Consider the following 12,500-nt stretch of genomic DNA (forward strand, 5'->3'; position numbering starts at 1 on the left):
ACACACACTCACTTTGGGGAGCGCAGCACTTGCAGTCCTCCCCACCGAAGCACGCGCCAGGTACAATGCGATCCCAGCCTGGGTCACAGACACTCTTGGAGCATTTGCCCTGATGCTTGTTACACCTCTTGTTGTTCTTGCACTCTGCCGGAGGAGGAGGAGGAGGAGGAGGAGGAGGAGGAGGAGGAAGATTAAAAAAACAATAAAACAAAGGAGAAAAAAAGGAACAAAACACATAAATACAAATAAATAAACAAAAATATACTACAACTACCAATAAGACAGTTAACATATCAGTCACCACCACCACCAGCACCACCACCACACTTACGCTTCGTGACGCAACACCAGCAGTTCTTGCCCTCACAGCCATTAGCCACCAATCGCTCGTTCTGCAGACACTTCTCCCGACACTTACCGCCTCGCTTCTTGCACTTCCTGTTCCTCCAGCACTCTGCAAGGCGGGGAGAGGGCGTGAGAGGGAGGAGGGGAGATGGAGGAGGAGGAAGTTAAAGAGGAGGACAAGGATGAGCACAGAGGAGTATGGGAGGAGGAGGAGGAGGAGGAGGAGGAGGAGGAGGAGGAGGAGGAGGAGGACAAGGATGAACACAAAGAAATATAGGAGGAGGAGGAGGATTAGTAGTAGCAGTAGTAGAATATCAACAGTAGTAGTAGTAGTAGTAGTAGTAGTAGTAGTAGTAGTAGTAGTAGTAGTAGTAGTAGCAGTAGTAGTAGTAGTATCAACAGTAACATCAAGTAGTAGTAGTAGTAGTAGTAGTAGTAGTAGTAACGCACACAGTAACATTAACAATAACAACAGCAGTATGAGCAATAATATGAACAGCAGCAGTGACAGCAGCAGCAGAGGTCTCTCACTTTGCTGTTTGGGCGCGCAACACCAGCAGTTATAACCCTTGCAGGCTCCGTTGATTTCCTCCTCATCAGAGCCGCATGACGACTTGCACTGCCCGCCAGACTCCCTGCACCACTCGTCAATGCACTCTGCAGGGCATGGTGAGGTCAGTGTGGCAAAAGGTAGGGATGACAGGGTTAGTGCGGCAAGGTTAGTGTGGCAGGGATCGGGATGGTAAGGTGTGTGTGTGTGTGTGTGTGTGTGTGTGTGTGACTCTGGCAAGGCATTCCTGTTCGCTTCTCCACTAAACTATCCTGTAATGGCTTCTTCCTCTCCCTCTGGGCACTAACAAGGTATTTAATGCTTTTGACGTCTAATTTACAGCCTCACCTCACCTCTCCCTTTAAGACAATAAGTAGTTCACAGTCATTTGCTTTAACTATCAATTAAGTACACTTCAGCCTTCACGAAGCCTGTGGTGCAAGGTGCAGGGTACCAAGTGGTTTGGGCACCAAGTGTCTCGACCACCAAATGTCCTGAGGCCTGTGTGTATTCAGGCTGATTTATTTTGAGAATCATTTGACCTGAGTCCTATCTGCCCCTGTACCACCTGTAAACCAAGTAGCAGGGGTGACACAGCAGGGGTGACACAGCAGGGGAACGTCACTTACTGGGCTGAGGAGGCTTGGAAGGAATGCAGCATTTGCAGTGGGAGCCGCCGTAACAGCCAGCATCCAGGAGGGTCTCGCCCTGGCCACACCATTCCTTGCACGATCCGCCGGCATCCCTGCACCGCCAGTCCATCACGCACTCTGCACAGGGAACACACAGGGGACACACTCACTATACACTAAAGACTTGCACAACCTGACAGTCTGCGCGAGTTAACCAGTATTCTCAATCCTTCCTTAAATCATTAATCTGCAATGCACTCTGCGCCAGGGAAGACAGTCACAATACAGGTGGCTGGCCGGCATATACAGCACTGCACACCCCAGAACTCCCTGCCTGCTTCTGTATTTCTCGTACTTGTGCTGTGAGTTACGTTTTTTTAAGTTAATGAATCTTTTTTTTTTAGGTTTGAGACAACACAGCAGCGGAACCAGGACTCACGTTTGGGGTCAGTCACACAGCACTTGCAACTGCTGCCTTTGCAATACCCGCTCAGCTCCGTCTCACTGAAGCTGCACCTCTCCTTGCACTGTCCCCTCTCGCCATTTCGCCCCTTGCATCCGCTGTCCGAGGGGCATCCTGAGAAGGCGGCGAGGTGGTGGTGAGGGAGAAGAGAGGCGTTCAAATCCAGGTGAGATAGATATGTAGATATACAGATAAACAGATAGACAGGTAGGTAGGCAGGTGAGTTGACTGAGTGATACTGTAGATAGAGAGAACAACACCCATACACAGTCTCTCTTCGTCGCTCTCCATCAATACTTACGTTGTTGAATGGGGCAGCAGCAGTGGCATCCTTGACCAGTGCAGTACAAGTCAGCAGCGAACTCATTAGCTGCACACTGGTCCTTGCACCGTCCGCCTCCGTTCTGGCAGTGGTACCCGGAGACGCACACTGCGGGAGAGAGGGCAGGTGGGTCAGGAGAGCTACAGAAGCCGCGGGGGAGGGACAGAGGGAGTTAGTGTGAGGGGCAGGGGAGAGACAGAGAAGGGACAGGGGAGAGAGAGGGGAGGAACAGGGAGAGGGGCAGGGGGGCCACAAAGAAAACAGGGAAGGATACAGGGGAAGGATACAAATAAACACACACAAAAAAAAAAAAAACAGAAATACAGAAAAAAACAGACAAAAAACAAAGAAAACACGAAAAATATACCAACAAATAAAAAAGATTGACACAGAAAACAGAAAAAAAACAGAAAACACAGAACACACAAATAAAAACACAAATAAAAACAAAACAGAGAAAAACAAACACAAACAGAGAGAGAGAGAGAGAGAGAGAGAGAGAGAGAGAGAGAGAGAGAGAGAGAGAGAGAGAGAGAGAGAAAAACAGCATAAATGAACAGCCAGCACCCACCTCGCTTGTTAGGCGCACAGCACTTGCAGCCGCTCACCGGACACGCACCCCATGGATTATGGTGCTCGTCCGATCCACACTCCTTCTTGCACGTGCCTCCCTCCTTGTCACACCTGTAGTCCGTCTTGCACTCTGCGGGAGGAGGAGGAGGAGGAGGAGGAGGGAAGTAAGAGTTACGAGAGAGTAACAGGAGGACGAGAAGGAGAAACTTAAGAAATATATCACTAAACACACACACATACACACACACACACACACACTTACCAACTTCCTTCCTGCGGATACAACACCTGCAGCCCTGACCAGTGCATCCTCCTGCCAGCTCCTCCTCCCAGCGCGAACACCACTCCGTCCTGCACGTCCCCCAGTTATCCTGGCACGACTTTTGGAGGATGCACTTCGGGATCACACTGACGAACAGTCTAGTGTTCACTCCCCAGGCCACCTGAAGGAGTGGACGAAGGTGAGTGATGAGGTAGAGGATGAGTGGGTGAGTTTGTGATGCTGCAATATTCTCTCTCTCTCTCTCTCTCTCTCTCTCTCTCTCTCTCTCTCTCTCTCTCTCTCTCTCTCTCTCTCTCTCTCTCTCTCTCTCTCTCTCTCTCTCTCTCTCTCTCTCTCTCTCTCTCTCTCTCTCTCTTACCTTCTACATTATTTGCCTGCTCCTGTGGGTGAAGGAAAGACTGGTATTAGTAACATCTAGATAACTGTTTGTGCTATTTCACGTGTTACACCGCTAAGCGTGAACGATCAGCGAGGTTAAGCAACGCTGGGTCTGGTTAGTGCTTGGATGGGTGACCGCCTGGAGACACCACTTAAGTATGTTTGTGTGTGTGTGTGTGTGTGTGTGTGTGTGTGTGTGTGTGTGTGTACTCGTAGCTGTACCCGTACCAGATTATCACCGGCGACTCTGTTGACTGCAGGACCGACTGCTGGTCCTTTACCTCCTGCTGCATCTTGTGTGTCTCTCACTTTGAGTGTATCCTCGCCATCATCATCGTCATCGTCATCATCATCGTCGTCATCGTCGTCATCGTCGTCGTCGTCTTCGTCACTGTCGTCGTCACTGTCGTCGTCGCTGTCGTCGCTGTCTTCACGGCTCATGTCACGGGCCCTGTCGTTCTTCTCAGCATTCGGGTGATCCACGTCAGAGTCGCTCTCGTGCAGAGAAGCAGCCGCCGCCACACCCACCAGCAGCAGCAGCAGCACCAGGAACCTCAGCCTCATGGTCGTGGTGGTGGTGGTGGTGAGTACCTGTGCAATGGACAGGTAAGTGTGCTGCTGCCTGGCGGAACGTCCTCTTATATACACTTGCAAACACATGCATAAACAAGTACAAACACACACACACACACACACACACACACACACACACACACACACACACACACACACACACACACACACACACACACATACAAGCTTGTCTCGTGCAAAGCTTTTTTCCCGAGTCATTCCCCTCGTTTCCCCTCACTCTCTCTCTCTCTGTCTTCCCCATCTCCCTCTCCTCTCCCCAGCAGGCAGGTGTTCGCTCCTCGTGCACCTGTTCTTCCGGGTGGCAATTGCGGCGCCGTGCACTGTGTGTCTGTCTGCAGGGGTGTGGCGCCCTCGTCTCCCCGCTATGTCTGCAGGGGTGTGGCGCCCTCGTCTCCCCGCCATGTCTCCATTGCTGTGATCTCTAGTGGGGTCAGTTGGTTTAAAGCGAGGGATTTAAAGTGCTGTCTGTTTTGCAAGCTTGAGTTGGGTTTTTAAGATGAGGAAAGGATGGTGGTGCTCTCTTGCAAGCTTGAGTCAAGTTTTTAAAGATGGGGAAAGGTGGAAGTGGGTTTTAAACACGGAAATAAGGCTTAAAAGAGAACTTTTTTTTTTCCTTCAAGCTCAAGGTAGATTTAAGAGGTGAAGATTTAAAGAGAAGTGTCGTTTCAAGCTTACGTTAGTTTAAAGAGATAGATATAAAGAATAATTTGTCTTTTCAAGCTTAAGTCAGTTTTCAAAGGATAAATATGCAATGCCCTGTCTCCTTCGAAGCTTAAGTTAGATTTAAAACAAGGATATTTAAAGGGAAGCGTCTTTATCTCAAGCCAAGTTAGATTTAAAAGATGGAGACTAAATTTAAAGGGACGCTTCTCTTCCCAAGCTTCAGTGCATTTGACTTAAAAATATTTGCATTATATTAAGAGGATGTAAGTCAGATTTATATACCAGAGCATATACAAATAACACAAGGGTCGGTGCAGGGAGCCATCAGCCCTACACGTGGCAGTCCCTGTACAAAACGAGCTTATTTCCACCTCTCCCCTCACCACCCATCCTTGCGTTTGTCTAATGAGTGAAGACAGGAATACACTGGTTGATAATGGAGTGGCGGGTGACTGAACAGCTCCACCAATCAGGTTGTTAGTGCCGAGTCAGTATTGTGTCTTGAGAAGTTAGACAAATTTGTAGATCATTATTTTATTATCTGTCAACTATTATTATTATTATTATTATTATTACTAGCAATGTGTTTTGTTTTTCCTTTTTTTCTCATTCATTCAGGAAATTTAGCTCTTTTTGTTTACTTTTCTGCCCCTTTTCTTCTTTCATCACCTTACATACACACACACACACACACACACACATACACACACGTTCACAACATGCACGTGTCCAATCTAATCTACACACACACACACACACACACACACACACACACACACACACACACGTGCACAACAACACACGCACGTCCAATCTAACACGCTACACACACACACACACACACACACACACACACACACACACACACACGTACAACGGCTGAAAAAAGTGCCCGGCCAGGCGTGAAGGCAAGTCTTGACAAGGTGTGGCTGACTGACAGAGTGGGAGTAGCGTTGGTAAGCCTGCTTGTCTCAGTGTCTCCAGAGTACCGGTGCTTCATGTATTGAGTGTCGAGACGAGGATTACAGACACAAGATGACCCTACGGCTTATGGTCAGTAGTTAATGTGGAAACGTCACAGGCAGAAGGTGTTATTGTCACCCTGAATAAAGAAGAAACATTCAAAGAGAGAAAACAAGATCTTCAACACTGCCTCTCATTACCGCCAGAGACCCACACTCACTCAATACCTGCCGTAAACCTTCCTCACCTGTGTTAAACTGACTCATATGAAAACCTCACAGGCAGAACGTGTTATTGTCACCCTGAACAAAGAGAAGACATTCAAATAGAGGAAAGAAAGTCTCCAACACTGCCTCTCCTTACCGCCAGAGACCCCCACTCACTCAATACCTGCCGTAAACCTTCCTCACCTGTGTTAAACTGACTCATATGAAAACCTCACAGGCAGAAGGTGTTATTGTCAACCTGAACAAAGAAGAGACATTCAAAGAGAGAAAAGAAGGTCTCCAACACTGCCTCTCCTTACCGCCAGAGACCCACACTCACTCAATACCTGCCGTAAACCTTCCTCACCTGTGTTAAACTGACTCATATGAAAACCTCACAGGCAGAAGGTGTTATTGTCACCCTGAACAAAGAAGAGACATTCAAAGAGAGAAAACAAGGTCTCCAACACTGCCTCTCATTACCGCCAGAGACCCACACTCACTCAATACCTGCCGTAAACCTTCCTCACCTGTGTTAAACTGACTCATATGAAAACCTCACAGGCAGAACGTGTTATTGTCACCCTGAACAAAGAAGAGACATTCAAAGAGAGAAAAGAAGGTCTCCAACACTGCCTCTCCTTACCGCCAGAGACCCACACTCACTCAATACCTGCCGTAAACCTTCCTCACCTGTGTTAAACTGACTCATATGAAAACCTCACAGGCAGAAGGTGTTATTGTCAACCTGAACAAAGAAGAGACATTCAAAGAGAGAAAAGAAGGTCTCCAACACTGCCTCTCCTTACCGCCAGAGACCCACACTCACTCAATACCTGCCATATATCTTTTTTACCTGTGTTAAATTGACCTGTGGCACCTGTGGCTGGACACTTTTATGACCCACTGTACACAATAACACACGCGCCATTCGAGCAAGTTGTATGAGTTTACCTGGAAATGACGCCAGTTCTCGTGCAGGAGAGAACACGCGGCACCGGGCGGCGGCGTGAAGGCTGCCTATCGGAACAAGTAGATCAATAAATGCATTGGTAAATATATAGATTGGTAAACAAATAGATAGATAGATGGACAGGTAGATAAGCAAATAAATGAATGAATAAATGGATAAATAAATAAAGAAATACATACATGGATGCAGATAGATAAATTATATAAATAGATAAATAGATAAATAAATAAAAATAGATAGATAAACAAATAAATCAATAAATAAATAAACAAATAAACAAATAAATAATAAGAGAGAAAAGATGGCGCAACTAAAACAAAAAAAAACGAAAATAACAACAACGACCAGTCACACACACACACACACACACACACACACACACACACACACACACACGCACACATACACCCACACGCACTCAAAACACAAATACATATAAACATTCGCCAAATATATACATTCATACGACACACATACAAACATACAAACATACACACATACACACACCATTACTGAACTGCATGGAGAGAGAGAGAGAGAGAGAGAGAGAGAGAGAGAGAGAGAGAGAGAGAGAGAGAGAGAGAGAGAGAGAGGGAGGGAGGAAAGGAGGGGGCTTTGACGTGTCTCGTGATCTTCTTCCTCCTCCTCCTCCTCCTCCTCCTCCTCCTCCTCCTCCTCCTCCTCCTCCTCCTCCTCCTCCTCCTCCTCCAGTCTTCCCTATTCCATCTTTCCTTGTATCAACTTCTCTCTTATTTACTTAATTATACATAGTAGTAGTAGTAGTAGTAGTAGTAGTAGTAGTAGTAGCAGTAGCAGTAGCAGTAGTAGTAGTAGTAGTAGTAGTAGTAGTAGTAGTATGGAGACACTAATAATATTGATAACAAGAAAATTAAAGGAAAATATAAGAGAGAGAGAGAGAGAGAGAGAGAGAGAGAGAGAGAGAGAGAGAGAGAGAGAGAGAGAGAGAGAGAGAGAGAGAGAGAGAGAGAGAGAGAGAGAGATAAGCAGAATACACAAGTCATTTCCCAGAATATACAAAAAAGAAAAGGAGGATAAAAGACAAAGGGAGGAGGAGGAGGAGGAGGTGGAGGAGGAGGAGGAGGAGGAGGAGGAGGAGGAGGAGGAGGAGGAGGAGGAGGAGGAGGAGGAGGAAGGCTTGAAAGATAAAGATCAAGAATAGTGATAAATGTTGATTGTTGTTGTTGTTGTTGTGTGTGTGTGTGTGTGTGTGTGTGTGTGTGTGTGTGTGTGTGTGTGTGTGTGTGTGTGTGTGTGTGTGTGTGTATTTTTCTTTTTCTTTCTCTTGTTTCTCTTTTATTCATGTTCACTTTTTTCTTTCCTCCCTCTCTCTCTCTCTCTCTCTCTCTCTCTCTCTCTCTCTCTCTCTCTCTCTCTCTCTCTCTCTCTCTCTATCATGTTTACTTCCTTCTTTCTTTGCATCACTTCCGGATTAGATCTTTTCCCACGCTTAGAGAGAGAGAGAGAGAGAGAGAGAGAGAGAGAGAGAGAGAGAGAGAGAGAGAGAGAGAGAGAGAGAGAGAGAGAGAGAGAATAAAGATCGGTTGTTCACCTTTATTGTTCCACGTTGATATAACAGATGTGTAAGCAGGTGTGTGTGTGTGTGTGTGTGTGTGTGTGTGTGTGTGTGTGTGTGTGTGTGTGTGTGTGTGGCAGATTGGTGGTGAAGCAAGAGAAGGAAAAGGAGAGGGAGGAATAAAGGGGGGAAGGAAGGAAGGAAGGAAGGAAGGAAAGGGAAGTGAGGAGAAGTAGAAGGAGAGAGAGAGAAACAAGAGGAGGAGGAGAAGGAGAGAGAGACAAGAGGAGGAGGAGGAGGAGGAGGAGGAGGAGGAGGAGGAGGAGGAGGAGGAGGAGGGAAATGAATGAGTGTTAAAGCTTAAGGAATCGTTCTCTCTCTCTCTCTCTCTCTCTCTCTCTCTCTCTCTCTCTCTCTCTCTCTCTCTCTCTCTCTCTCTCTCTCTCTCTCTCTCTCATCCTCTTTCTGTCATATACATCATTCGTACAAAAGAGACAAAATAAGCACCCAGAGAGAGAGAGAGAGAGAGAGAGAGAGAGAGAGAGAGAGAGAAGCGAGAAAGATAGCATCATTCTCCTAACAACAACAACAACAACAACAACAACAACAAGAACCACCACCACCACCACCACCACCACCACCACGCCTTACCTAACACCACTACCAAGACTCCAAATCTCCAGATACAAGAATTCTACGTAATTTCTACATTTTACACAATTCTACCCAAAGATCCTGCTCCTCCTCCTCCTCTTCCTCCTCCTCCTCCTCCTCCTTCTCCTCCTCCTGTTCTGCTATATGTAGTAATAATGTTTCTCAGAGCGTTGCCAAGTTTCTGCATAAAAATGATAGATAGACCCGCTTCCAGAGTTGATATTTGAGTAATGTGTGCAACGTATGGGTGTTGTAATAGGTGTGTGTGTGTGTGTGTGTGTGTGTGTGTGTGTGTGTGTGTGTGTGTGTGTGTAAGAGGGAGTGTGTGTGTGTGTGTGTAAGACGGAGTGTGGTAGGGATGGTGGAATAACACACACACACACACACACACACACACACACAGGTTAAAGAGAGAGAAAAAAATTATATATTTTTCTTTATTCCCACTACAGAAACGTACCCGAGAGAGAGAGAGAGAGAGAGAGAGAGAGAGAGAGAGAGAGAGAGAGAGAGAGAGAGAGAGAGAGAGAGAGAGAGAAATTACATAACAAACACCATATATAATGAATGAAATTACTCCTTTCACCTACAACAACAACAACAACGACAACAACAACAACAACAACAACAACTACTACTACTACTACTACTACTACTACTACCACGAACCAGCTTAAGATACAGTACACAATGAGACTACTATTACTACTACTACTACTACTACTACTACAACCACCACCACCACTACTACTACTACTACTACTACTACTACCACCACCACCACTACCACGTACCCTGAGAAAGTGTACCATTTGCTCTATTCTGGTACACAATGGGGCGGTACTGCATCAATAGTGCTGCATAGGTGAAGATAATGTTAATACACGTGACAAAGGCGGCGCGTCCTAGCACACCTGACCAGAGAGGCAGGTGTGCGGGGCGGGCGGCGAGGCGAAGGGCGAGAGCGTCAAGATGTGGGCGGTGGGCTGTGGGCGTGAATGGGTGGTGTTGTAGGACCCACACTGCGTCCTCGAGGTCTTGGTGCTGAGAGAGAGAGAGAGAGAGAGAGAGAGAGAGAGAGAGAGAGAGAGAGAGAGAGAGAGAGAGAGAGAGAGAGAGAGAATTAGGTTAGCTTAGTTTCCTTCTTCTTCTTCTTCCTCCTCCTCCTCCTCCTCCTCTTCTGCACACATAACACCAATAAAACACACACACACACACACACACACACACACACACACACACACACACACACACACACACACATTAAAATAAAAACAAACAAAAGAAAATAAATAAAAATAAAAGTATCAGTTGTTTTTAAATCATTCTTACTCTTCCTCCTCCTCCTCCTCCTCCTCCTCCTCCTCCTCCTCCTCCTCCTCCCCCACCTTCTTCTTGAGACAGTCGGCAGAGCAACAGATGGCGTAGAAGCGGAGAGTCTCATCAGTAATGTATAAGATGGGCACCACAGGGAGAGGGCTTCCGAGGGTCATGAGGGAGTGGTAACCCAGCACCAGTGACCTCGCCAGGAACCTCATCACGCGGCACATCACCACGAAGGAGATGGCCTGACGGAGACGCAGAAGGAGGGAGAAAGTTAGAGGAGGTTTGGATGTGAAGGACAGAGAATGTGAGAAAGGAAAGGTGAGAGAAGGAGAGGAATGTGGAGATGTGAAGGACAGAATGCCTGACGGAGACGCAGAAGGAGGGAGAAGCTTTAGAAGGTTTGGTTGTGAAGGAGTGAAAGGCAGGTGGTGTAAAGGAGAGGTGAGGGGAGAGAATTATGGAGAAGCGAAGGACAGAAGGAAATATCTGACGGAGAGACAGACGAAGGGAGCTGTCAGGAGAGAGAGAGAGAGAGAGAGAGAGAGAGAGAGAGAGAGAGAGAGAGAGAGAGAGAGAGAGAGAGAGAGAGAGAGAGAGAGAAACAAGCACAAAAGACAGCAAGAAACGGAGAGAAAGAGAAAAAAGACGAACAGACACAAAGGAAAACAAACAAACACACGAAAAAAAAACAGAAAATAAAAAGACAGACAAACAGGAAGAGAAACAAAAAAAAAAAAAAAACAAAGAGAAAGAGAAAGAGAGAAAACAAATAAACAAAAAAAACACACCAAACCCAACCAAACAGGTGACTCAGACAGGTGACTTAGATAAATTTCACGAGGCTGTACACCTGTTCTTAATCCCCTCACCCCATCACCCTTTCACCTCCCCTCACCTTATTTTGCAGGTGAATAAGGTCGGCCAGGTGGTCACAATGCTCCCTCAGGTCACTCACCGATAGGGTCCCAGTGTGATCGCTATCGTTATCTCTCACCTGGAAGAAAAATAGATGTAATAAAAAAGATAGCGAGGGTGATTCATGAGGGTGTGGTGGAAGGACGGGGGGGAGAAAGATGCTGTTGGTGTGTGTTTTTTTTTTTTTTGTATCATATGTGAAATGTTTGTGATTCATTGTTTCCATCGGAGCTTGTATGATATATATGTGTGTGTGTGTGTGTGTGTGTGTGTGTGTGTGTGTGTGTGTGTGTGTGTGTGTGAAGTCACTGAACGTTTCTCCTGCGGTTACAGAGGAGAGAACCAGAGAAAAATATTAGTAGTTCTTGAAGGGAAGGGAAAAAAATGTTAGTGGGTGAATAAGCAAGGGGAAAAAAAAATAAGGGAAAAAATGTGGACAAATAAAAATATGACTGTACTTGATAATAAAAAAAGGACAATTTTTAACTATTATTATCATCATTCATTACACTATCATCATCAATACTAAAGCTACTACAACAACTACTACAACTACAACAACCATTCCTACCACCACCACTACCACTACCACACTCACCTCACACCCACAGTGGACAGAGGAGACACCAAACAAACAACTCTTGGGGGGGTGAGTGGGCGTGGAGAGGGAGGCCAGGACACGAGAGTAGGACATACCCACCCCGTTGAGCACCTTGACAAAAGCCAGATCGAGAGCAGAGGGCACCATGAAGCTTACGAAGATGACGTTGATAGAGTAAGCTAGATTTGCCCTTTCAATATAGAGCTGCAGGGATACAAAGGTTACATAGGACGCGGCTGTGGCAAGGAACACAATCCTGCACGCAAGGGAAGAAGGTTTAAAGGTCCTGCCCAGTGCGGTGAGGAAGGCACAGATCTGATGGCGGTGGAACACGAGACACAGCCAAGTTAGAAGCGTGAACACCACCTCGATGTAACTGATGAGTGAATGCAGGAGACTCTCGTACAGATCAAATTTCTGGACAGCCAGGACGTCAGTTTTCACGTAGGTCAGACTGGCGCCCAACACCAGGATACCCCCGCACACCATCTTGGCCCCGTGCACGTGGAAGGATCCCGCAGAGTC

General features: G+C 46.6%; 2 protein-coding genes across 2 annotated transcripts in view; both read right to left on the bottom strand.

The window, feature by feature from the left end:
* The window catches only part of LOC135093073 (cell death abnormality protein 1-like), a 7,306-nt gene extending 3,143 nt beyond the window's left edge, over positions 1–4,163 (bottom strand). Inside the window, exons 1-9 of the mRNA XM_063991949.1 lie at positions 3,757–4,163; positions 3,148–3,328; positions 2,884–3,015; positions 2,292–2,420; positions 1,967–2,104; positions 1,525–1,665; positions 877–1,002; positions 332–454; positions 13–144 (exon numbers count right to left, since the gene is read on the bottom strand). Of these exons, the coding sequence (XP_063848019.1) occupies positions 13–144; positions 332–454; positions 877–1,002; positions 1,525–1,665; positions 1,967–2,104; positions 2,292–2,420; positions 2,884–3,015; positions 3,148–3,328; positions 3,757–4,110 (1,456 nt within the window). The 5' untranslated portion in view covers positions 4,111–4,163. The remainder of the gene's footprint in view (positions 1–12; positions 145–331; positions 455–876; positions 1,003–1,524; positions 1,666–1,966; positions 2,105–2,291; positions 2,421–2,883; positions 3,016–3,147; positions 3,329–3,756) is intronic.
* Positions 4,164–5,228: 1,065 nt separating this feature from the next.
* LOC135093074 (uncharacterized) overlaps positions 5,229–12,500 on the bottom strand; it is a 15,129-nt gene continuing 7,857 nt past the window's right edge. The window contains exons 3-7 of the mRNA XM_063991950.1: positions 11,973–12,500; positions 11,355–11,453; positions 10,522–10,701; positions 9,928–10,177; positions 5,229–6,992 (exon numbers count right to left, since the gene is read on the bottom strand). The exon at positions 11,973–12,500 is cut by the window's right edge and continues 141 nt beyond it. Coding sequence (XP_063848020.1) covers positions 6,802–6,992; positions 9,928–10,177; positions 10,522–10,701; positions 11,355–11,453; positions 11,973–12,500 — 1,248 coding nt within the window. The 3' untranslated portion in view covers positions 5,229–6,801. The remainder of the gene's footprint in view (positions 6,993–9,927; positions 10,178–10,521; positions 10,702–11,354; positions 11,454–11,972) is intronic.

The sequence above is a fragment of the Scylla paramamosain genome, chromosome 41 (genome assembly GCF_035594125.1).
Source record: "Scylla paramamosain isolate STU-SP2022 chromosome 41, ASM3559412v1, whole genome shotgun sequence".
Classification (NCBI taxonomy): domain Eukaryota; kingdom Metazoa; phylum Arthropoda; class Malacostraca; order Decapoda; family Portunidae; genus Scylla; species Scylla paramamosain.